The 25748-nt window shown below is 42.2% G+C and overlaps 1 protein-coding gene and 1 pseudogene across 2 annotated transcripts in view; one reads left to right on the top strand and one right to left on the bottom strand.

Annotated features, from left to right (window-relative positions):
- The first annotated feature begins 895 nt into the window (after positions 1-895).
- LOC128779361 (transcription initiation factor TFIID subunit 9-like) lies at positions 896-1732 on the top strand (annotated as a pseudogene).
- A 2053-nt stretch (positions 1733-3785) lies between these two features.
- Positions 3786-25748, bottom strand: part of MALT1 (MALT1 paracaspase) — a 45487-nt gene continuing 23524 nt past the window's right edge. For both annotated transcript variants that reach the window (XM_045187909.2, XM_053912918.1), the window contains 10 exons: positions 23260-23286; positions 19716-19748; positions 14709-14912; positions 12751-12928; positions 11725-11799; positions 10812-10939; positions 9061-9210; positions 6935-7092; positions 5652-5777; positions 3786-4398 (listed from right to left, as the gene is read on the bottom strand). In XM_045187909.2, the coding sequence (XP_045043844.2) occupies positions 3964-4398; positions 5652-5777; positions 6935-7092; positions 9061-9210; positions 10812-10939; positions 11725-11799; positions 12751-12928; positions 14709-14912; positions 19716-19748; positions 23260-23286 (1514 nt within the window). In that variant the 3' untranslated portion in view covers positions 3786-3963. The remainder of the gene's footprint in view (positions 4399-5651; positions 5778-6934; positions 7093-9060; positions 9211-10811; positions 10940-11724; positions 11800-12750; positions 12929-14708; positions 14913-19715; positions 19749-23259; positions 23287-25748) is intronic.

Genomic DNA, 25748 nt, shown 5'->3' with positions numbered 1-25748 from the left:
TTGATTTTGAAGAAGTCCAATTAACTTTTTTCCTTCGTTGCTTGCGCTTTTGGTGTGGCATCTAAGAAACCACTGCTTAGCCCAAGGTCACAAAGATTCACTTCTCTGTCTGCTTGTAACAGTTTTATAGTCCCAGCTCTTATATTCAGGTGTGCGATCCCTTTTGAATGAACACTTGTATATGGTGTAAGGTCAGGGTGCCTTAGCACATGGTTACGCAGGTTTCCTAGGACTATCTGTGGAAAAGACAACTCTTTCTCCACCCAATGGTATTGGTGCCCTTATGAAGAAGTCAATTCATAGATGTATGGCATTATTTCTAAACTCTAAGTTGCATTTTACATCCCCTTGATCTACACATCTTTGTGGCAGTGCCACTGTCCTAATTACTGTAGCTTTGTTGTAAGTTTTGAAATTAGCTAAGTGTCTTTCACCTTTGTTCTTTTTCAAGACTGTTTTGGCTACGGGTCCCTTGCACTTCTGCACGAAATTTATCATCAGCTTGTTAATTCCCGAAAAGAGTCCAGCTGGGATTTTGACAGGAAGGGCACTGAATTTGTAGAGCAATCTGGGCAATGTTGCTCCACGAACAAAGGTGTCTTCTCATTTATTTAGGTCTTCTTTAACTTCTTTCAAATATATGTTGTCGTTTTATTCATCTTGATGCTACCGTAAACAGAATTTTCTGAAAATCTCAATTTCAGAATGTTCATTGCTAGTATCGAAATAGAACTGGAGAGTTACCGCATTGAGGACCATCGTATTTCCCAGCATCCCGCTCACCGGTACCCCAGGGGCTGGAAACACCACACTAGACGAAGAACTGGTCTCAAGATCAGGACTGAAATACATTGATGTGGGTGATGTAGCTCACGAAGTCTGACCCCTGGGTATCATGGCGTCTGACATGATGGCTCCTCCCAAGAGAAAGCCAACAGAGGCACGGGTGACAGCAGAAACCCCGAAGGGTGAGGGATGACAGAATGAGCCAAGAGTTATAAATCAGATGTTGGAGCTTGCCTTCCAGTAGTGACCACAATTCTAGATGATGCAAAAGTTTATTCAAGCTGTGCTAAGAACGCTACTGTTGATGTGCGACTGGCAATCCAGGGTCATGCTGACCAGTCCTTTCCTTCTCCTCCCTCAAGAGATTTCTAATTAGATATCGCAAGGCCAAGAAATCAACCCCCTCTGCAACCCATCAAGTCACATTCAGGCCCTGGATTGCCCCCTGAAGATACTGCTTGACCGCTCCGAAGTAGAGAGTTAAGGCTTTACAAAAAAAGGCATCTACTTCTGTAGGAAGAATAACAATTCTGTGGTTAAGTGTTGGTTCAGGGACCAGCAGACCAAGCACTCCCAGACTTGGCCCACCAGCCCCTCCAGCAGGGGCTCCAATGTCCCTCACTGAGCAAAGGTTTACAGTGCAAATGCCCACTTTGCAGTCCCCAGCTATGAAAGCATTATTCCTGCAACATCAGCAGTTCAGAATGGCCTGATTAATCTGTCATTAATTGGGTCCAAAAACATTCTTATTACCACTAACGTGGTGGCATCCCAAAAAATACCGCCAGTGAATCACCGAACGCGCAGAAAACATGACGAGGGCGACGACGGCGACGATCCGTCATCTAGCCTTGATGGAGCAGGCACGGTTGGTCTTCAGCCCACCGTACTGACATTAAACACGCTGCTGCGTGTCTTCAAGTCGTGTTTCAGAAAACTGTGTTAGTATTTAATGAGTAAATATAGTTACCGTAGTTTTTAATTGAGATGTGTTTTCTTTAATAGAATTCATCAGGGTTTTCCATCACCTTTTAAGTATAAAAAATATAGTTGTCATTCATCAAAAAAAAAAAAAACCCAACTGATTTTTCTAGATTGATCTTGTATCTGTCCTATAACCTGTTGAAATCATTTGTTTTTAATGAATTCCTTAGGACTTTCTACATAACGAGATGCTGAGACATGTCACCTATAAATGCATCTAGTTTTCTTTCCCAGTATGGTTGCCTTTTATTTTTCTCTTGCCTAACTGCCATGGCCAGAACCTCAAGTGCAATGCTGAATAGAGGTGGTGCGAGAGAACAGTTTTTCCTTCCTGATTTTTAGAGGAAAGCGCTCAGCAGTCAGTCTGTTGCCGTGAAGTGTGATGTTATCTGTGGGTTTTCACAGATGCCCTTTATTCTGTCGAGGAAGTTCCCTTTCACTCCCAGTTCGTTGAGCACTTTTATCGTGAATGGTGCTGCATTTTATCAAATGCTTTTCCTGCATCTATTAAGACAATCATATAGTCATTTTGTCCTGTATGAACATGGCACAGTTAACCATTATTCCTGATTCTGAATTTGTGATCCCCAAATCAATACTTGCGGCACTTTTATGATCATTCACAGACGTGTGCAGACCAGTGAGGACTCTGAGTTCCCTGATGCGCACGCTCTCAGCTGAGGTCGAACAAGCCGATACCTTCTCGTTCCCGCTCTCATAGAGACGACCAGAGGATGGAGGGGCAGGGACAGCGCAGTGAGTGCAAGAAAGTCCAGCTCTGGGGCCAGTTGGACAGGTTTGAATTCCAACTCTGGCACATGCCCCCAGGATCTAGGGCTGCATATTCTCTAGTTCAGGATTACCAGTGACTTTATAGGATATGACTACTGTGAATAAGAGTCATTTGCATATTATGTTGATTTTTGGATGCTAAACTGACCTTGCAACCCTGGGATGAATCTCACTTGGTCATGGTGTATAAACCTTTTTATATGTTGCAAGATTCAATTTGCTAGTATACTGTTGGTTATTTTTACATCTATACTCATAGTAGACACTGGTCTGTAGTTTGTGACGTCTCTGGTTCTGCGTCAGGGCAACATGGGCCTCAGCAGAGGAGCTGGGAAGTGTTCTCCCGTCTTCTTGTGGGTGAGCGCTGGCAAAGGATTGGTGTTAATCTTTAAATGTTTGGTAGAATTTAGCAGGGAAGCCATCTGTGCCTGAGATTTTCCTTGTGGAATGTTTTAAAAGTACAAATGCAATTTTTTCTTTGTTATTGGCAGCTGCCTTTTAAACTTGCTTTTGGGTAGAAAATGTTTAAGAACAAAGGTGATGAGATGACCTCCCAAGGGGCGTCAAATTCAGTAAGAAGGCGCATGTTACCAAGGAAGACATGTGCAGTGGTCGTGAGATTCAGGCAGGCAGATGCCAGGACGTTCCCGGTAGCACAGTTCTCCTCTCCTCCTGCTGTCTAGCTTTCACAGAGACAAACATTTTGTCACCGCTCACATGCCTTCATGACCTTAGACCAAAAGACTTCAGCTTGTTCTACATAAAATGCAAATACCAACCTCTTAACTGACACCTGTAGCCAAGTCCTATACTCACAAACTAGAGCTGGCACATTTTCTAGTTTACGTACAGATATGTATGTTTACGTAGCTATCTTCAACCCTATCTACACACGCAATGCCTGTCCCAGAACCCGTCAGGGAGGCGGTGTGCAGTGGAAGAATCCCGGAGGTCGCAGTGCCGACTCCCCCACTCAAACAAGACGCCTCAGTGAGCTCCTCCTGCTGATAAAATCCGGTTAAGCCTGATCATCACAGAGATCCTTTTTCTGGTTCTAAAAATACAATGATTTATTCTACAGTAATGCCATTCCCACTGTTCTCACTTCAGAGTGGTCAGAATGAAAATGTTGTTGTTATATACAATGAACATACCCACATCTACACCTCACTCTTATAGAACCAACCAGCCAATCCCCAAAGCCTTCAAAGAGAGAGGAGGACGAGGAAGTCTGTGGTTAAATAATATAATTCCAGCATCTCCGAGTCCTGAGCTTGCCTTGGAATGGCTGTTATTTTCTTTCTCTACACATACATGGGTGCTTTTTCACAATACCTCACTTTCTACAAGTACTGCTGCCTCTGAGGCATCTAGTAATTATAACTCTCAAAAGCAAGGAGGTCACTTTTCAGAGATCCTGAGCCCGTCGGAGAAGCTGAATGGTATTTCATCGGTCGTCTCGACTGGCACGTTACTTCTCCCGAACTGAGACGAGTACTGGTGTGTGCGGTGACTTGAAATGAAGGCATCTGCAGTCCGGCTGCAGTGACAACTGTCTGACGGCGGGACACTGCTGGAGTTACCGAGATGCGAGTGGTAGACACCGAGGAAGGAGTCTTGGGAAGGGCGGTAAAGGCCGGCGGACGGGGACGCAGAGCTCTGGTAAGGGCCGTTGCACATGACGCAGGTTTGAAAACAAGCGTTCCTTCCCAAGCCCCGATGGATGTCCAGCTTAGCAATGAGAGGCTTCCCCACATTCACTTCCTGCTTCTCCTCTATGGTATCTTCCAGCCCCGAGTACTGATATGACAAGCATACTGTGAAGATCAGCTGTTCCTGAAAAGGAAAAGGAGAACGGTTCGCTATGTTTATCGCCTGTGGAGGTTGGTCAGTCTTAAAGTGCCATTCACGCAAGTACAGAAAGAAACAGCAAACGTCCACCAGCACCCTCCTTTTCCAGGTTCCGAAACCTCAAGGCCTCCTTCACTGCCCAGGGGTGTCCAAACCGGGGCCCGCACGCAGCCCAGGATGGCTACGAATGTGGCTCGGCACTAAGTCATAAATTTACTTAAAACATTACGAGATTTTTTTGTGTGTGTGATTACGTATCACAATGTATCACTGTGTGCCCCGAGACAACTCTTCTTCCAGAGTGGCCCAGAGACATCAAAAAGCTGAACGCCCCTGCCGCCTCCCCTATCCTATGAAAGGCCGGCTATCATCGTCTTCCTCTTCACTCAATCAGTACTTTGAATTAATATAATTTTAGTTCTTACTATTGAAAGTAGTCAAAACTGCAGAGGTCTGGTATTATATTCTTGACGAAGGGTGAAAAGGCATTTTCCAAGCAGTGGGGCTTCAGAAACTTTCCCTTCTTTATTATTAGAGACAGGGAATGATCCTTTAATGAAACAATAATCTGGCTTTATACCCAAGTCAAAAGATTAGCAGTTGTTAAAACACTGTGCGATAAGAATCCAGTCACAGGTGGTGTAACTGAATCAGAAAGTGGGCTGCTTCTCAAAGGTAAAAGGAGAGTGCAGGTTAGCTACGTCCATTGTGCCTCTGCAACTGTCAACAGCGCCCACTCCACTGCCCGGTCTTAGCTGATGCGTCCCGCGGTCACGCAGCTATACGTCACTTAAAAACGTAGGCTGGCAAGGATACTCTTTTACGAGAAAGCTCAACCATGTAGAGGTAGTTTCTGATTTATAAGTTAGCAGGAAATGAAAAAAAGATCAAAATAATTGCCAATTCTAATTTGCTATTTGTTTTGTAGAAAGTCGTAGGACTGGGAAATGGTTATTTGAAAATGCTGAGATATTTAAAAGCAGACCATGCTCTATGCCTCTAACTTTTCAACAACGTGGAGGGCAGTCACATCTATTTTCATGCCCAAGCCCTCAGGGCTGCGTCAGAAACAGTATCTAACGTGAAAAGGGCCGTTGCTAAGATTCACTGCAAGTCACTTATCTCTACTTCAATCTCACACGCAGTGAGGCAGCACATCCTAGTGCAAGGTCCATATGCCAAAATCAATTTTCGCTCCCATAAAGTTCCCATTAGTTACGAACAGGAAAAGCAGTAACCTTTAGTTTCTGCAGTGAACCGAGTCTAGTGTACAGGCAATGCTTGGGAAGCTCCTTTGATACTAAATAGCTGCCGGTTTCTTCAGGTGTCCCTTTATTTGCATCTTTCGGATCAATATCTAGGTCCTGTGAAAACCAATAAACATTATTAATGAAATCAATGGAAGTCACAGCATCATCCATGACAATAAAACATTTAACAGGTCTTGCTCTCTCATGAATGTTGGCCTAAATAGATAATTGTTTATCCAGGACTAAAGAAACAATGAAAACGTTCTAGTAATGACAGGAATTTTAAATTCTGCGCTGGAACATTAAAAAAGTTAGCTCTGAAAGGACAGTTACTTTCAGACTACCCCTAGAAACACTTCTTAACCTACTCAAGATTCCTTTTAAGTTTGAGCCCCATGCAGTGACTCCTGGATTCTCTCCTTCCTCATTCACCACTTTCGGAAAGGATTTACGTGACTTGTCTGTTTAAGAAGAATGAATGGATGTGCCAAAGGCAGCCCTTCCTTCTTCCTTCTCACAGAGCCAAGCCTGGACAAGAGCAGACCCGCTCTGCCCTCCAGAGAGAAGCCCTGGGCTCTGCACCGCCCAGTGCCCAGGGCGCCCATGCTGGTCCACGCTGCCGTGACTGGGGGCAGCCCTGTCTAACTCCAGGGTTCAGTGCCGTGCCACTTGTCCTCACACTAAGGAATGTCCTCCCCGAAGGCTTTATCAGGAGCAAAGATGATGTTTAGGATTGGTCTTGTTCCTTGCTTCCTTCTCAATTTCCTACACCCATGCAGGAAAGAGCAGCACTGCCCACTGGCTCCTTTGGGCCAACACACGAAAAATCGTATCTAAGTGTTTGGAAAGAACAGAACCAGGTTTCTGTTCTACCACAACTTGACAGAAAGGGCTACTGAAGGACTAAAATGTATGCTAATCGTATGTGAAGAGTAACTTCCAATGGAATTAACAATTTTTAAGTGGAAATTATTCTTCACATACGATTGGCATACATTTTAGTCCTTCACACTTGACATCCTGTCGAGGGTATGGGAAATTCCTGAGCGAACTTTAGACGTTTCTAAATTTAACAAGTTTAAAGTATGGTGGCAAGTAGCTTTCCAATAGCAGACCATTGTTACTAAAATACACATAAGTATTTATGTATGATATATATGTATACATATTTCTTTTGTATTTACCAACAACTTCAAGTCTTCCAAAATTTGGTTTTTAGTAAGTGAGGGTGTTTCATTAGGTGTTACATTAAAAAAAAAGGCGAGACTTACGAGCGGGAAATCGGTGACGTAGGCATCGCACACGGTTACATCGGGTGGCTTGTGCACTATGCTGGTGTAGATCACCATGACGTTGGAGAACTCAGCCGCGAACCCCAACTGAACCTGCACGCCGCACTGAAACTTCAGACACAGGCTTTCCGGAAGTTCTAAGAGAGAACAGGAAGAGTAAGTTATAAATAGTTATTTACAGAGTGAACTTTTCCGGCAGTAAACAGCACACAAATATTCCTTATAGGGCAAAATACAGTCAGAAAATTTTCTTTTGCTTAAAAATGTTATATCAGTAACGTATGAAGGGGGATCCCTCCAAAACGCGGAATTATCTTCTGAAGGGTGGGCCCCTTGTATGCAGTGCAGGCTTCCCCCCGCTAGGTGGGGGTTCTAGGAACCCATCTAAAAAAAGAGAAAATAAAAGCCCAAAATATTGTTGGTCAAGCAAACAAAAATCTTTCATTTACTGTTCCCTTATGATTCTTATCCCTCCACATATATAATTTTCATAGTGGTAATCGAGAGTATACATGTAATTGTAAATGTATTTTCCTGTTGCCACCATTTCCGTGAAACTCGTTTTTGATAAAGCATAATGCCACTCAGTAGTTTGTTACCTTTCACAATCATACTACTGTTGAATCTAGTCTTTCTGGGTTTTATTGTTTTCCTATCATAGGCAGTATTTCTTATATATACTTAATGCTTTAGGATTGGCGGATACAGCTATTTGATGGTTTCTCACCGTTGGGACAGCTCCCCATTTACACAGAACGTAACTCTACTCGTCCTCCGTAACATTTCCACAAGGTAATATTAATTTTCAAAAAGTTGACCTATTTGATGGGGTTAAAAAAACTATGCCTTCATGGATTTAATTTTCCATAATTACTGTTCCACTTTGCCATTTTCAAATGTTTCTTAATTATTAATAAATCCTCAACTGTGTGAACTACTGAGCTCATATCCTTTGATTATTAAGGGGTATGTTAATGTTTTCCTTTACTATTTTGCATGAGTTCCTTATTATACCAGAATTATGTGCTTATAAAATTTGTTACAAATACTTTCTATCTGACCCTTCACTTTCATTTTATAGAAAGGTTTTGTATGCTGTTGATCTTTCCTGCTGCAATTTTGTTACTGCTGATTAGAGATTTTTTAAAGGAAAAAGAATCAATTTTAATCATTTATCCAATGATCTCGAATGCCAAGATGATGTATTTATGGCATTTTACATTTTAATGTGCTTTAACATATTAATGTTTCAAAAGATATCTTTTCATACATTATCAAGAAGATATTATATAAGAGTTCAACAAAAAATTATTTTCAATTATCCATAATGAGGAATTCACAGCAGAGATATTTGGGACTAACAGAAAATCCAAAATCTTTATTTCAGTCAATAATTTATTTTTTATTGATTTATTTTTTCTTCTTCAGGGGTATTTTATTTTTTCAATAATTCATTTTTATTGTATTTTTTTCATTACCCTTTATCCCCCCCAACCCTCTTCCTCAGTCAATAATTTAGACTTTTTCACGAAATCCCATAGAATTATCAAAGATAATTAAGTTGCAGATACAAATCCCACCTCACCTTCTTTTCTGTTTGCCACCGACCCCCTGACTCAAGTGTCAAAGACAAAGTACTCGGTAACACTCATGGGCAGAGAGGTCTGCTGGCGCCATGCCACCTCCACACAGGTGTGATCTCAGGCACTACCCACAGCCCTATCCAGCAGTGCCATCTCTTCTCCCGCCTCACAGGTGACATGGTCACCAGGCTCAGCAGAACCCCGGCCTGTCTGCTTTTTGAAATAGGAAATTTAACAGCTCACATATGGGACAATCTAAAGGGCTGTATATTAGGTAAATTGACAATCATTTTTAAATGATTATATTTTAATTTCACTAATGGTAAAAAGAAGTTAAATAATTTACTACTTCCAACATCTAATAAATCAGTGTAATATTTGTAACTGAGACATTTGTATAGACTAGTGTTTGCCCACTAGGCTAAAGTTGGGAGGAGAGCTGCATGCTCGGGCGGAAACACCCTTCACGATTCAATACGAGCACAGTGCTGAAAGAGCTCACGAAGACAGACTCGCGTGTACCGTGTGCCTTGGCCCACTGCAGGTTGCGCACCAGAGACTCTGCAGAATGCGCTGCTCCCTGTATGGGGTCAGTCAGTGCTCTCTTTTCCGATAAGCTACTTCGGATCTCGAGAGCCTGCTTGCCTTTGGTGAGATGACATTTACCCATATCTGAAAGATAAGAAGTGAGTGTTATTTTTGACCACAATCCTTTCATCATATTTTAAATGCTCAGGCCAAGAACTCTCCTATAAATCAGGTTACAGTCCCCGTATCACCGATTTACTCAACAAATACTGACTAAGCACCTAAGCGTGTCAGGCACAGCTCCCCGTGCGAGGGACGTGGCAGGGGCAAACAGGTAAGAAGTGCTGGCCCAGCTCACGTCTAAAGGCCGCTCTCTAGCTTCCATCTTCTCTAACTCTCATAGCGAATCCTTGAGACCCTCATCCTTGATTCACAAAGAGCTGGGAAGTGCATTTCCCCCTAATGGGCAGGCACGGTGGCTTTCTGTGGACGCTCTGCTGAGAAACAGATTCAGTGAGCAGACATATGACTCTACATCTCTGAGAAAGTTAGAGTATCCTGTCTTTACCACAGATTTCTTTATTTTCTAAAAAGGAAATTGTGTTAAAACCACCGGCGTGGTGAGAGCCCCGCCACCGCCCTCCCCAGACCATCATCTGACGTGCTGTGTACACTCCCACGCACACTGTGGGGCACTGGGAGCGGTGTGCGCCCCAGTGTTAGGTTTTGAACTTAACACAAATATTATGCTATATACACGTTTGGCATATGTCACGTGTAGGTGAACTGGTGCTTTTTATTGAGTTTTAACAATAGTTCAATTATATCTAGACTATCACATTAGGATAACACCTTGTAGGGTCTCCGAGGCCCCTTCACAGACCTCCGTTTGAAAAGAACTGACATAGTCCAGAGGCCTCAATTGCTTTTTCAAAGCAGCAGAAACTTTTCTTCAAACAAGAGCTAAAGCAGAAGCCCGATATGTAAAGCAGGTAAAAGCAGAACCACTCGGGCTGCCAGAGGCCAGCACAGCCCAGCTGTCTCTGTGACACAGAGAGTGGCCCGGGGACCCAGCTGAGACCTGCACCAGCAACAACGTGACAATACACCATGTGGCTAATAGCTGTGAGCCAAACGCCCAGACACCTGGTCTCAAACTGCCATTTCTGGAACGCCTATGGAGCACCGGTAACTCGCTGGCAAAAGAACGGCCTTCTTTTTGAGATGGCTTCCAAAATGGTATTTCAAAAAACACTCGTCTATGGATGTGCTCACTCAGTCCCTGGCCCGAGCACAGCAGTCTGCGCACCGGCAGGGAAGGGAGGATGTGGGGTCAGACCTCTAGGGTCATGTCCTTAAAGCAAAAATTTAAAACCACTAAGCTCATCAAGAAAAAAGTGAACCCAGTTTTTTCCATCTGCCTGGACCTGAGAGAGACTGCTGGTTAAATATTTTTTTGCAAACAAGCAGGCGGCCAGCAGCAGGCACCAGGCCCAGAAACACGGTGAAGGGCTCGGCGATCACACTTTCACTCTGAGGATGTCTGGGCCAGCCTTGTAGTTCAAGCAGCACTGAGCATGTGGCTGTAGCTAAGTCAGGAGGGAAGGGAGGAACTAAACAGCAGTGCTGCTGAACACTGTGTTAAAAATTACCTTATACAGTAAGTATTAATTCTAAACCTGCACAATAGTAGGAATAAAATAATTACCACACTGAGACACCTAGTAGCTTTCTCTTTATTTTACCTTCTGCAACTTCATCCAGTAACACAGTAATTTTCTTGTCTTCTAATAATCTATCTTTTAAAAATTTCATAAAGATTCCATTTGCCAATCCAGAATGCTGGATTTCAAAAGCTTCTGCTCCTTGACACCTTAAAAACAGCAAAAAGAAAATAAATTCTAAAACCCAACACTCGCCACGTGGGGCTTCCTAAGTACTGATGAGACTCCTCTGCTTGCCCGCCTCAGCAGGATATCCTAATTAAAGAGTTCATCTTCACATAGGAGGTACGTGCTGCAGTGCTTAGTAAAAAGAAGGTACAGCTCAGTGGATTGAGCATGGGCTGTGAACCGAAGGGTCACCGGTTCAATTCCCAGTCAGGGCACATGCCTGGGTTGTGGGCCAGGCCCCCACTGGGGGCCACGTAAGTGGCAACGACACACCGATGTTTCTTTCCCTCTCTTTCTCCCTCCCGCTCCCTTTCTCTAAAAATAAATAAAATCTTTTTAAAAAAGAAGGTGCCATGATATGCAGCGGTTAAGTCAATTATTTAAAATTTGCGATCAAGAATACCAAGGAGGCAAATGAATGCCTATGTATCTATGGGTATTTCCAGGCTTCTAAACTACAGCTAAAAATCAATGAAGGTTAAAGGGTTGTGAGCATATACATAGAAGTTTCTGCCCTGGCCAGGTGGCTCAGTTGGTTGAAGTGTCATCCTCTACACCAAAAAAAGGTTGCAGATTCAATCTGCAGGCAGGGCACATATATACCTGGGTTGCGGGTTCGATCCCCAGTTGTGGTGCATACAGGAGGCAACCAATCAATGTTTCTCTCTCACATCCGTGTTTCTCTCCCTTCACCTCCCCCCTTCCTCTATTTCTAAAAATCAGTAAAAACTTATCCTCAGGCGAGGATTAAAATGAAGTTTCTCACGTGGCATATCCAAATACAATGTTGGCAGTGACTTTCAGCGCGTCCAAGATGGGAATGGTATCATCATAGTCATTTCTGTTTCAAAGGTAGGAGGGGAGAAGGCCAGAGATAAACAGAAAGAGTTAAAAAACGTTTTAAAAAAGAGCACGAGTAATAATGTAATAAAAATATCACATAACACTACTCTATCATATGTAATTTAAAATTATGTTTTCAAAATTCCTTTATCAAATCACCTACATCAGGGGTGTCAAACTCATTTTCACCATGGGCCACATCAGCTTCGTGGTTGCCTTTAAAGGGCCAAAATAATTTTAGAACTTTATAAATGTAACTACTCTTTAACTGTTAAGGAGCTGAAATTACATTTGACCCTTTGAAGGCAACCACGAGGTTGATGTGGCCCCTGGCGAAAATGAGTTTGACACCCTTAACCAACATATTTACCAAAAATAGTCCAGGGCATCCCCACTGCTGAGACAGTGGACAGTCACCTCTTTCCCCTTGTTAGCATTAACACCGGAGTTACATGTGAACTCCAGCACTGGATTTTGTCCAGTAAATGCTGAGCAAGCAAAAAACTGTCAACCTGAGAGGGATCATCGTTAGTTCCGTTCCCCAGTAACTAACACAGCGGCGAACAAGTGGGACCTGGGCCAGTGTTGCTTTCTGTATCTGCGCACGCAAGACTGGCCAGAGTGACCGGAGGCCCCAAAGCGAAGGGGCTGTTGCCGTGACCTTGTGGAGAAATCAGTAAAGTGGTGGATGGAGGCACCTGGGGAGTTGTATGTTTTGTAGCATGAGTTCAGTTCCTTGCTTTTGTTCCACAGCAAACAGGAAATAGCTAAAACAATTCATTACACATACAGAAAATCTATTTTCCTCTGTTTTTTTTTTCTTAATCAGCTTCAATCTACACAATTCACAGACTTAATGTTGGCATTTGCAGGTTTGCCCTACGTGTAATTTGCCAAGGCTGACATTTAACTCCAACCAGCTTCACTGACTAAATATGAGACGGTTTACCTTTTCCTACACATATCCAACAAGAACACATTGAGTCCGGTTTCTTTTTCTTGCATCAATTTCAGTATATTTTGCACACACAGACAATTTTCAGACCTATATGGATTTGGAGCATCAACAGGGACCATGAAGCTGTTCCCAAAGTTTTCATAACCATGTCCCGCATAATATAATAATCCTGAAGGGGACAAAAAGGGGCAAAAGTTAATTTTTTTACATTGATTTTTTTGAGAGAGAGAGAGAGAAAAACATCAACTTGTTGTTCCACATATTTCTGCATTTATTGGTTGATTCCTGTATGTTCCCTGACTGGGGATCAAAACCCACAACCTTGGTGCATCTGGGCGGTGTTCTAACCAACTGAGCTACCCGGCCAGAGAGAAAGTTAATTCTAAATTAGACTCTGAACATGCATGTAGCACTCTTTAAAAAAATGACTTTTATTTTCTTCAAACTAATGCAAACTTATTTAAGCGATTCCCAGGTATAAATACAGTCAACGTTGACTAAAATGTGTGCTGAAAATTGTTCTGGCAACAGTGTTCATTCTCGTACTGGATTTTCAACCAACATCAAGATGTTGTCCTGAAGAGTATTTTAATTCATAACGTCATACATTTGTAACCAGTGGTGTAACGTGGAATGCAATTTATCTCATGATGTGCATAAAAAGGCGGCGGCTGGGGACCTCTCTGCTGACTCGTTTGTCTCCTCCATGAACCTGCTGGGCGGGGGCAGCCTACATTTACCTGTGCGCTGCTGGCACAGAGCGGGAGCTCAGGAAGTGTTTCATAGACGAACGAATAAGCACAATTTAGATGAAAAGCAACTGCAATATCAAGCGTAAGAAATTCCATAGGTGTTTGGCCTTGACTGGTGTGGCTCAGGGGCTTGAGAGCCGGCCTGCGAACCAAGGGGTGGGTCGCTGGTTAGACTCCCAGCCAGGGCACACGCCTGGGCTGCAGGCCAGGTCCCAGTGGGCGGCGTGCGAGAGGCAACCGCACATTGATGTTTCTCTCCCTTTCTTCCTCCCTCCCTTCCTCTCTCTCTAAAAATAGATAAATAAAATCTTAAAAAAAAAGAGAAATTCCATAGGCATTTCAATATAATTAGCAAGGGTTACAATAGAAAGGTAGCTTTTTCGAAGCAGAGAAGGGAAATCTGATTTAATGGATTATTTCTTTTTTGTTGTTGTTATGAGATATAAATACCATTAATTCTTCATCTAGAGTCTTTTGAATTAGTAATCTAAAATTTGAGTTAGTTTCAGTAATCAACAGATGAGCCATTTTTTTCTTTACTGAGAAATGATGCTATGAAAATTGTACCAAACAACTCTAAAGATTTTCTTGAAATTCTGCTTTAGCTGTAAAAAAAATAACAAAAACAAAACAACACCAAAAATACCCGAATGGGCTTCCGTATAAAACCACTTGGGAGAAATATTCGTGAAGACCTGTCTCCTGAGCTTGGGTCTCTAGAGCCCGCTGGTTTCGTCGTCTTAGAATTCTGGAAGGAAACTCCCTCGTGTGATATTCTGAAGTAAATACTAAAAAGGCTTTTAGATAGGGAACAACAACAAAAACACACACACACACACACACACACACACACGACAGGAGTATTTTACATAGACGAGTGTGCGATTTTCCATGTTGTCACCAGGTACTTTGGTTCCCGTTGTCGATAAAAAGCAGAATCACCTAAGATTGGTAAGAATTCTAAGAATGATGTTGTTTTTAAAACAAGAAACATGGAAATAACTACAGTAAGCTTTTTAGTTATTCATAAGGAACTACAGCATGAAGGCCAATCTATTGCTTTTTTTTTTTTAACAGTAAAACTCATCAATTCAACAATGTGTTTCCTGAACCTTTCTCGGATTTTTAACTCTTAACCCTAACTTTTTCCATGACGAGCAGTGATAATTATTAAAATGAAGATTATAAATATCTTACCATATACTCCTTTGTCTAAAAGTAGTAAAAATTCATCCACAGCATTACGCATCTCATATTCAGTCAGATCCAACAGGGAGACGACTTTGAAATCCAGCTGTCTTAGCAAGTTGGTCAGTTCATACACGTCCACCAAAGGGGCTTTAAGCTTGGGGTGCTCCCAGTAGTTCATATTTCCTATCAAAAGAGCAACCTTGTCCTTTGCTGTGAGAAAAGGGGAGGGATTGAAAGGATACAAAGATTAAAAGAAGACCTATGGAAATGGAATCATTATAATAGTACGCTCTATAAACAAGACGTCATTATTATTTAATTTCACCTTAGAACGATCGCTTTGTGCAGTCAACCAGTGTACTGAGGACCACAGAGCCCAATAAATCCAACAACTGAAATGGAACTTATTGACACTTTCGAGAACCAGGCAAAGGGCGCTTATTAGCTGTATGTATATGAAACAATGTTTATTAATGTGCTAGTGCACTTTTACTGAATTATAAAAGTAAAGAACATTATATTCAACCAGACTTTTAGAGAAAATTTAAATAAGAAATGTTTGAAGTTGGGTTCCCGTAGAATTAGGTTCTGTTTTGCTGACAATGGAAGAAGATAGAAACAGAAGAAATGCCCAAAAGAGGAACAGGAAGAACTCACACCCGAGCAAGGAAGGGGAAACACCAAAGAGGACAGCAAGGCAGCCACTCAACAAGTACCGTGTCCGTGCTTTTCCAGTGGATACACTGTCTTCTCTTGGCTTAAAAAAATTTTCCCATTTGGGTGAGAAGCAGCTACTTTAGGGATGTGTGAAGACTTCTGTATGAATATCTTAACGGTTTATTTTCTGACTTTAGTGCTGCCCTGAGACTTTGTTCAAAGTTGTATTCTCATACAAAGAATTTTTGTTTTTAACAGACAAAAACACTCCCACCAATGCCTTAAAAAGTACCAGCTAGCTTGATCTGGGATATAGCTTGCCCAAGAACAGCTGTGGGAGGCTGGGCATAGCTTAGTGCTTAAGAGGTCTTCAAATCGTACCTTCGCTAGTCTGGGTGGGGTTAAAAGTTCCAGACTTGAGACCGCGCTGTGACTACCGGAGCCTGTTAGGATGTTTTTCTTGAGGACACTACGGTATGAATCAAAGGAGACACCAGGGAGCAGAGGAGGTGGCGTGACAAGAGCATGGGGCGAAGAGCCACACTGGGCAGGACTGCAGGCCACCTCCTTCAGACACAGGCCAGACTAGGCCACCAACCTCTGTCACGCGGTGCTAAGTAGCGTGTGTAGAAATTACTATGAATACCACTCTTAAGAAACTGTAATACACACAAATACTCACACAGCCGACTTGATGTCTGCAATATTTAATAGAATGTTGGATGTTTCAGATCATTAAGTTGATTAGATTTCATCAACAAATCTGGGGAAATTTCTTCTCCTTCCACAGAACACCCAGGTCTAGGGCTAAACGAGGTCTGGAGAGAAACTAGTACCAAAGAATGTGCCTCTCTCAAGGGGCAGAAAACTCCGCTTTGTGAAAAGCCTTACCACTTTCACGTTGCGGTGTCTGTATTCTCCATTTACAGTTCTCAGAGATTTCTTGCAAATTGCCCATTCTTATGAGCATGCACATTGTAGGAAAAAAAAAGTGACACTTAAGCCACATTTCTAATAAGTCACTTCAAGTCTTATGCAAATAACGATCTCTTCTTTTATCCAAAAGAAAGGGCCAATTTTCAAGACTGTTCAGGTAACATATAAGGATTCAGACATAAAGCTTCTACTAAACTACCTTCAGTTCTAAAACTCAGTTGAAAAGTTGAAACCACGCAGGATGGATTTCAACGGGAGGCAGTGTACAACTTAACATCACTGTATTTCCTTTTTAAAAAAGTTTATTCTTAAATAACCTAGACCACAGCACGCACTGCGCAGGACTGCTAGCTGGCTAGTCCCCCGAAAGGGGACTTTCAGTGCATTCCTTTGTGAGCCCCACCCCGTGAGAACCCAGACCGGCCTCCACAGAGAAGCGCTCCGTCCAACCTGCCTGCACGTGAGGACAGAGCGCGTTGTCTCCGGCCGACGCCAGCACGGCCCAAATCACGGGGACCCCAAAGTTACTCAGGTAATAAAGTGTTCATAAGTCACAGGGGTGTTTGGGTGGAGTATTAAGATAATTTAACTCTAAAATGTATACTAAACTGAGTTTTATTGGCAGAAAACAATGAGAAGGTATGTAATAGAAAAAAAACAATCCAATACTGGGGTCTTTGGGGGAAAAGATCAGTGGTCGAACTATGTGTGCTAGGTTGCTCCTGCCGCTGCCGATTCTTTACTCGTTGGTTTTGTTCTCTGATTGGAAAGAACACTTAGGACAGTTTACAGAACGCATGAGTCCAACACTCTGGGAACTATGTGCGATAACACGTATGTATTCATAATGACCATGCTCTTCCGAATATTTTCCCTAATGATAAGTTTTAATAGCTAGTTTTTAAAATGTCTTAGAGCATTTTCTTGAAATAAATGGTAATAAAAATGATGAGTAAATAAGTCTTACCTTGTTCAATCTACTTGTAAAACTGTTGCCGAATGACAGGCGAACGGGCAGATTTAGCACAGAGAAGCAGGCTGCAGGGGCGCAGAAGAGATGACCAAGACTCACTCCAGGAAATTAGTGGCAGACAGGGAAAGGAAAAGCCAGAGTTTAGAGATATGACAGAGGGCGAAACAGTAGAATTTGCAGTTGAGAAGAGTTAGGAATGAAAGAAAACTTTAAAGTAGCAACTATGTAAACATTTGTGATACTTTTCAGGTGATAATGTAGAGGGAAGAAAGTTTCTGCAGAAAAACATTTACTGTAAGAGCCACCCACAATTTCGTGAACACAAGCCCTCTACTGGAAAAAGGAAACACGATGCGAGTTGATTAAGAAACAGAACAAAACCACTTCAGAAAAACACTTAACTACCTGATCCCAGGCATTTCCCAAAGCTCAATGCAATGTGTTCTTTAAAACTTGGTACCATGTTATGTCATTCATTCTACATCTAGTTAACAATCTAATAGTGTGTCACTCCTCTTACCTAAAATGAATTCATATTCACAAGCGCTTGGAAAAGGGTCTGGAACACACTTAGTGCTATGTAAGCATTTTGTTAAGTAAATTCTTTGACTATCAAAAAGTTGACTATCAAAAATTGAGTATTAGCATCAGATCTGACTGGTTGAATACACAGTGCTTACTGGTCTCACCCAAGAGATCTTTTCCTTAATCCTCACCCAAGGGCACGTTTATTGATTTCAGAGAGAGGGGAGGGCAGGGGGAGAAAGGGAGAGAAATGCTCATGTGAGAACCATGATTGGCTGCCTTTTGCATGCGCTCTGCCCAGGCCCGCACCTGCGACCCAGGCATGTGCTCGGACCAGAAATCCAACCTGCGACCTTTTGGTTTACAGAACGACACTCCAGTCAACTGAGCCACACTGGCCAGGGCATAAAATCTTTTAACCTTTGTGCCCTACAAAATAAAGTCCAAAATCCTCAGTCCGGCAAACAAAGTCACTCACGCTCTGGGCTGCGCCTGCTCTCCAGCTGCGGTAAAAGGCGGTCCGCCGTGAGCCAGCGTCCCCTTCTCTCACGCAGAGCAGTCACCCGCCCCCCCGCCCCAAATCTGGGCTGCCCTGGGGTGCCCTGGGAACACCATAATGTGGCGCGACACCCTGCGAGTTCTGAGTCTGAACCTGAAGAAGTCTGACAGCTTCCAGTTTGGGACATTTAGCTACATGGGGAGACCAGGCGGGGAAGGAGGGGAGGGGAGAGAGAGGGAGAGTGAAGTAGACGGAAAGCTCACAACAGGAAAACAGGGGAGCACATGCCAATTTAAAGAGGCAGCCACTATTCAGCCACAATAGACAGTTACCCCTTTTCATAAGCACCCAGAAATCTAAGTTTTTATAAGGTATCTGATCAGTGACAGCTGATTATAATTGTTAAAAACACCATGTGTTCTCCCGCCCCCCAGAACAGGTGAGCCAGCTTCGTGTCCCTTTCTCTACGGCCTGCAGCAATCTCGTGTTTGGCTGTCACTTCCGTATCTGTGTTAATGGCAGGCACTCTCTATGGATCTCTAACCCTGGCCTCTCCAGAAATTTCTGGACCCATGTACACAACTGCCTGCTGCATGTCTTCACCGACACGTGACACAAATACCTCGGACCGGTTAGGTTCCAAACTGACAGTCCTCTGTTTATTGTGTGTTCTCCAACTCAGTGGGTGCTATCACTGCCCGCCTAGCGGTCCAGGCAAGAGTCTGGAGATCTCCTGAATTTGCTCTTGTCTTCTGCCTTCTCAGTGGTCACCCTGGTTTAGATTCTCGTTTGTTCTCTAGACTACCGCGACAGTCTGTTAATTCTCCTCCTAACCACACGCCCCCACCTGGCTGCACACCACCCGCCTTTCAGAGACACACCCGGACGTTTCCTCCAGCGGCTTAGTGACAGACAGGACTCCAGAAACTCTGGCCCCACCCTTCTTCTCTCCCCTACTTCTCTTTATGCTCCAGAGCACAGTGCCCCAGACCCAACGCCGTGTCTCATCTCTGTCCCACGCTGCCTCGGGGGGCGCGGGCTGCCTCTGTCTGGGAGGCCCTTCTCCTACGCTCGCTTCAAAACGTAGAACTGCCATTGCCGCCGCTCTGCTGCCTTTCCGGTCCGGCCCCACCCAGAGGCAGTGTCGCTCAGCTCCACGGGACATACATGTTCATTCGTTCGTGTGTTGCCAAAGGAAAGAAATCACCCCGCAGAAGCTTAGTCCCACAAACTGAATTCATAATCTTTGTAAGCCTCCTGTTCTATAATTTCCTTTACAAATATCCAAAATTAACCATGTGGTCTCGAAGTCATTCAAGTACTTATAAAAGTTGTCAAATTAAAATGTCTTCAATCCCTTTATGCTCACCATAAAATAGACATGTATTCATATTTTGACCAGGCATTTTAAAGCTCTACTTACCCAAAGGTTGTTCAGCTGTTTGCTCTTTATTGTCTATAAGAAAATAAAAATGCAAATTAGAAGGTGTTATATCCATGATATGAATATCTTCAGGAGAAGTTAGAGATATATGAAAACAATGAATACCATCAGAGACATTCAAAGACAGAATATGATTTCTAATAGCTAACTTATGATTTTAAGGTTTCCGGATTCTTTTTCCTTTAGTTCTCACCCGAGGATATGGTTATTAGTTTTAGAGAGAAAGGACGGGGGAGAAAGAAAGAGAGAGAAACACTGACGTAAAAAACACTAACTGGTTGCCTCCCACACGTGCCCTGACCAGGCATTGAACCCGCAACCTTTCGGTGTATGGGACAATGATCCAACTAACTGAGCCACCCGCCAGGGCAAGATTTCTAGATGCTCGATGACAACACATCCTTGGGTGGACTCGAATCGGAGCCCTGGAATCGGAGCAGGGGAATGCCTTTGCTGACAGATGGCCGTAGCTGGGGGTCATAATCTATAAGGTGCTGGGCGGAAGCACAGTCTGAGAACGGTGGGTGCTGGGAATAAGCAGCAGCAGCAGAGGGCTTACCACTTTCTGAATGCTTGCCCGGCGCAGTTATGGAGGCTTTCAGTATAACCGACTAAAAGAAACATCACTTCACGACATATATACAGTTACTGCCTCCATTATACAGGTAAGGGGTCAGAGGTGGGCAGAGATTAAGTCACTTGTCCAGAGTTATCAAGCCAGTAAACCGCATTCCATGGTCCACACTCTCTGCCATCGACTCTACGTAAAATGAAGTATCTCTCACCCCAAGGACCACGTGGAAAGAGATACAGGGAAAGCTGGAGTTCAATCAGTAATCTGTCTACTACTATAGACAGGGTAACTTTTCTTTGGTATTTGTAACCATTCATTTGCTACTGGAGTCTATTAAAAGTATATTAAATTTTCTTTTTTAAAAACTCAAATTTTTTGGTGTTTCTGAATATTGAAGAGTAAGGCTATAATGAAAGAGGAGGCCACGAACATTTTACAAGTTCAGTGGTGGTTGTTTGCAAATGTTTTCCTGAAGTAACTTTTTACAGTGTTCACTGAAGGGCAAGAAATAACAGACCCATTTAGGGAAAAAGGATTCTAAGCAGACCAGGAGAGGATGGTTCTCCAACACCCAGTGGGTTTAGATGTCTAGATGTCTCCCTGAGGTGTCCCTTGAGCTCCAGGCTGGTATGGCAAAAATGACACACAGCTTTTATAAATATGTGAGTAATAGGGAAAACAAATGGTTAATTTAGATATCTGTAAAAGAAATTATAGAAAAGGGGCTTATAAAGACCATAAATTCAGTTTACCCCGGATCAGTGGCCTTCTGGGTTGTAGAATTTGCTTACATGTAATCAGCACAGCCCAGTCATCACTCACAACGGGTGTTTATTTAAAAAATCTGAGCATGAAATAAAGAAACAGGTCCGAGATGAAAGAGCAGGGAAAATCTCCATAGAAAGAACTAAATAAAATAGAGGCAAGCAAACTACCAGACACAGAGTCCAAAATAATGGTTAAAAGGATGCTCAAGGAACAGCATGCAAAGGTACAAAGAAACCGTAAAAAAAAGACCAGTCAGAAACGAAGGATATGCTAACAGAAATGAAGATTAACTTGCAGGGGATCAGTACAGCAGATGAAGCCGAGAATCAAATCAGTGATTTGGAACACAAGGAAGCAAAAAACAACCAATGAAAACAGCAAAAAGAAAAAAGAATCTAAAACTATGAGGATGGTGTAAGGAGCCTCTGAGACAACTTCAAGCATTCCAACATCTGCATCATGGGGGTGCCAGAGAGGGAAGAGAGTGCGCAAGAAATTGAAAACCTACTTGAAAAAATAATGACAGACAATGTCCTTAACCTGGTAAAGAAAATAGACATGCAAGTCCAGGAAGCACAGAGAGTCCCAAACAAGATGAACCCAAAGAGGCCCATACTGAGACACATCGTAATTAAAATGCCAGAGGTTAAAGACAAAGAGAGAATCTTAAAAGCAGCACAAGAATAGCATTTAGTTACCTACATGGGAGCTCCCGTAAGACTGTCAGTTGACTTCTGAACAGGAACTTTTCAGGCCAGAAGGGACTGGCAAGAACTACTGATAAAAAGCAAAGACCAACAACCAAGATTACTCTACCCAGCAGGGCTGTCATTTAGAATCAAAGGACAGATAAAGAGCTCTCCAGACAAGAAAAAGCTAAAGGAGTTCATCACCATCAAAGTAGTAGTACATGAAATGTCAAAGGGTAGGCATTTCTACCCTTTGATAAAAATAAAAAGATAAAAAATATGAAGAATAAAATGGCAATAAATACATATCTATCAACAACTGAAAAATTGATAAATACGCAGAACAGAAACAGACTCAGACACAGAGAAAACATTTTGACGGTTGCAGAGTGGCGGGGGGTTTTGGTGGGTTGGGCGAAACTGGTGAAGGGACTAAACAAATTCGTTGTTACAGAATAATCACAGGGATGTACAATACAACATGGGGAATGAAGTCAGTAATACCCTAATAACTATGTATCCTGTCAGGTGAGTATGAGATTATCGGATGACTGTACATTACACAGTGTCTAGTCACTGGGGTGTACACCAGAAACTAACATAACACTGGATGTCACCTGTAACTGGAAAATAAAAAATGATTTAAAAAATAAAATACATGGACATGAAACTGAGCAAACTAGTTATGGTGCTAAAATGTTGAGATACAACATGTCAGGAAATAAAAGAAATCTCTATAAATATTAAATGACAGAGCTGCCTTCTTCATCCGGTCCTATTCCATCACCGCCTTTCGGAACGCCCACAACCGGGAGAAGTCCTCCGTCTTTATGGAGTCCTCACTGTTACTCTGCCTTTCATCCCAGTTAAGTTTTTCTCATAAGCTGAACTTGTTCAGAAATCTGTTCTGATTAAAACTGGCTAAAGAATGATGAATACTCTTGGCAGCAGAAAGTTTCTTAATGGTTACTGACCAGCTACTTATCTATATAATGCAAGGCATTCCCGTTAACACACCTTTTACTTCAGATAAAGTCACCCCACCCAACTAGTTCAGGTATGTTCTATGAATGAGCAACTCTGACCAAGGTCCCTGGGGCCTGGCAAGGCCAGAATTGTTACCCTGTTACTCTTTGAAGACTGCTTCTTATCTTTCAAATAAAAAATCATGCACTCCCCCCATTAACTGCATTTTTATGATCCAGAGTCATTCACAGAGAGATAAAAACTACACTCACGTTTTGTGTGGCCTCCGTATATTTTCTACCCCTAGATAGTCTTCCAATCTAGAAGATTTTTTTAATATTGTCACTTGCATGGAGTTGTACTTCATGCAAATGTTCATTTCAACCCTAAATTATATTATTTTAATGAAGAAAGTTACCACTACTGTAACCAGTACTACTGTAACAAAAGAGTATCTACAGTATCTTTAAATTATTGAATTCAATAACTTAAAAATCTAAAACTAATGTTTTGTTATATTACTCACCAGGATGCCCAAGATGATGGAGTTCATCTGAAATGAAATAAAATAGATTAGCTTTGAATAATTTGACGGCCAATTCAGCACAAATAGTGAGACCAACCAGAGAAGGTTTGGAGCTGTTTAACCACGTTAGCATGTTTAATGAGCTGAAAATCTTCAAATACATGACATGAGAAGCTGTGCGGAACCGAAGAGGAAAGAGCGTTGCTGTGGGTATCAGTCTGGGCTTCTAAGCTATTATTCCCTTCATTAAGTGACAAAAAGCCAATCGGACTCATTCATAATTTGTTCAAAGTTTTAGGTATTCTAGATGATGACAGAACATAAACAGTCAAGATACAGGTCTGTCTGTGGCCTCAGTCATAAACTTCTTGGCACTAATTAACAAACTAAAAGAGGAAAATGACCTTTTCCTTTTTTAACCAACTTTTAAATTTTAGAGCGGGTTAAGATGTAGAGAACTGCTGTGTGGACAGTGCACAGTCCGTGGAAAGCCCCACAGCCGGTCTCCCTATTATGCTCAACCTCTGACGTCGGGGAGGTTTGTCTGTCACAGCCACTAAGGCTCTTTTTGTCTCAGGGTCCCACTCAGGACACATTACATTTGCTTATGGCACCTCAGACGCCTCTTTGTCGTGACAGTTCCTCAGACGTCCCTTGCTTTGTGACCTTGACAGTTTTGGGAATTACTGGTGAGGGACTGTGCGGGATGTCTCTCAGGTGGGACCCGTGACGGCCTGCTTGGGGCTGGACTGGGGCAACGTGGTTTTGGAGGCACGGTGGTCTCAGAGTGGTTACCCCGCACCTCCTGGCTAAAGCGCATCATCTAAGCACATATGACATTATAGCCGTCTGTTTTTCTGTACAAATTGTATGGAGATAAAAAACAATGTTAGTAAGTTACAAATGTTACCCTATTCATCAGATCGTAGGTAGAACTTATTCTTACATGTGTTATAAGATCAACTCAGGAGTAGCATCGGCTAGAGTATAGGGCTATGCACAATTTTCCTTTGCCTTTTATCTTACAGACCTCTCTCATTTCCCGTTACTCAGCCAAGTGCCTTGTTCTTCCTTCCTCTCTTCAGTGGGGTTGCTTTATACATTTGCAGTAAGTTTGGATTCTCTTGTCATGTTCTGCATTCCATCCTGGGAGCTACTCTCCTCTGACCTTCTACTAAACGATTTTTGAAAAAACTTGGGTACATGACTCCCCATTACAGTGGTCACGTAGAATAGTTTCAGCACTCTACCAAATCCCCTGAACTGCACCTGTGCCATCCCCGCCCCTGTCCTGATCACTTTTAACACAATACCGAAAATTAACCGGGGCCAGCCCACCGGGGATGGAAGTCTCAACTTCGCAGGTTTTTTAGAAAGAAAAGCTGGACCTAATTCTTCCACCTGAAATTTCCGGAGTTGTTTTGTTGTTGGACTTTCATCTCTAAGTGTTCTGAACAGATTTATTTGAAAATCATGATTTGATTGTGTGTTTATTATTGCAAAAATTATAGGGAAAACCTTGCAGACAAGGAAGCATCACAGTAAGGTGATAATTTACAGGCATCACTCTGAAGCCAGACAGCATAACAATGCTCATTTTATTTCTCGTTTTCCTTTTTTATTCTTAGTGGTCTCCAATGTTAGGAAGTTTTAAAAGTCATGCAATTAGGCAAAAAAGGAGTAAGACAGGAGGAGTTAGTTAGGATTTTTCACACAGCCTCCCTCATGCAGGGCCCAAGACCACGGGGCCGAGACCCCCTTATGCTAGAGAACTCCCGTTCGCAATTTCACGTTGTGATGAAAACGGCTGTTGGAGGATTTCCAACTGACACCACAGTTCTATAAAGGACTAGAAAACCAGGAAACAGAAGATTTAACAGTATTTTCTTACTTTACCCAAGTAGAGCCTAAGGTTATAACATAGTTTAAAGAGGCAGAAATTGAAAAAATACTTTGCTATCCACAAACCTAATTTTATAACAATGGGATATCATACTAAGGGAATTGAAGTTTTAAAATTTACTCATTATAACTTATGTACAATGCTTTGGTTAATTAAAACAAATTAGAAACTCATGTTGAAATAGATTTTCAGTTCTCTTTATATATTATGGTAAAGGTGACATGGTAGATTAATCTACAGCCTTATAGTTTAAAAATGGATCTTACCAATTTTATATTAAAGCATAATATTTAATGTTTGATAAAACATCTGTTAAAAAAATCTGTCATGAAACCTTGATAGAAACTATGTTTGCATTGAGGGGCATATTATTAGGGCTAAAGGATAAAATAATCTGAACAAGTTTCCATGACAGTATAGCCATCTATCTTTTTTTTACAAATTTTGTAATGATAAAAGTTAGCATTAAGAATTAATTGTAAATGTTCACTATTCATGAGCTGTTATGCAGGAACTTTGTTCTTATACGCAGTAGAAAATCCACTGAAAACTAGTTATTTTAATAGTAGTTTAACAATGTCTGTGG

The sequence above is a fragment of the Desmodus rotundus genome, chromosome 10 (assembly GCF_022682495.2).
Source record: "Desmodus rotundus isolate HL8 chromosome 10, HLdesRot8A.1, whole genome shotgun sequence".
NCBI classification, from domain to species: domain Eukaryota; kingdom Metazoa; phylum Chordata; class Mammalia; order Chiroptera; family Phyllostomidae; genus Desmodus; species Desmodus rotundus.
This window is presented reverse-complemented; position numbering and strand designations above follow the sequence as displayed.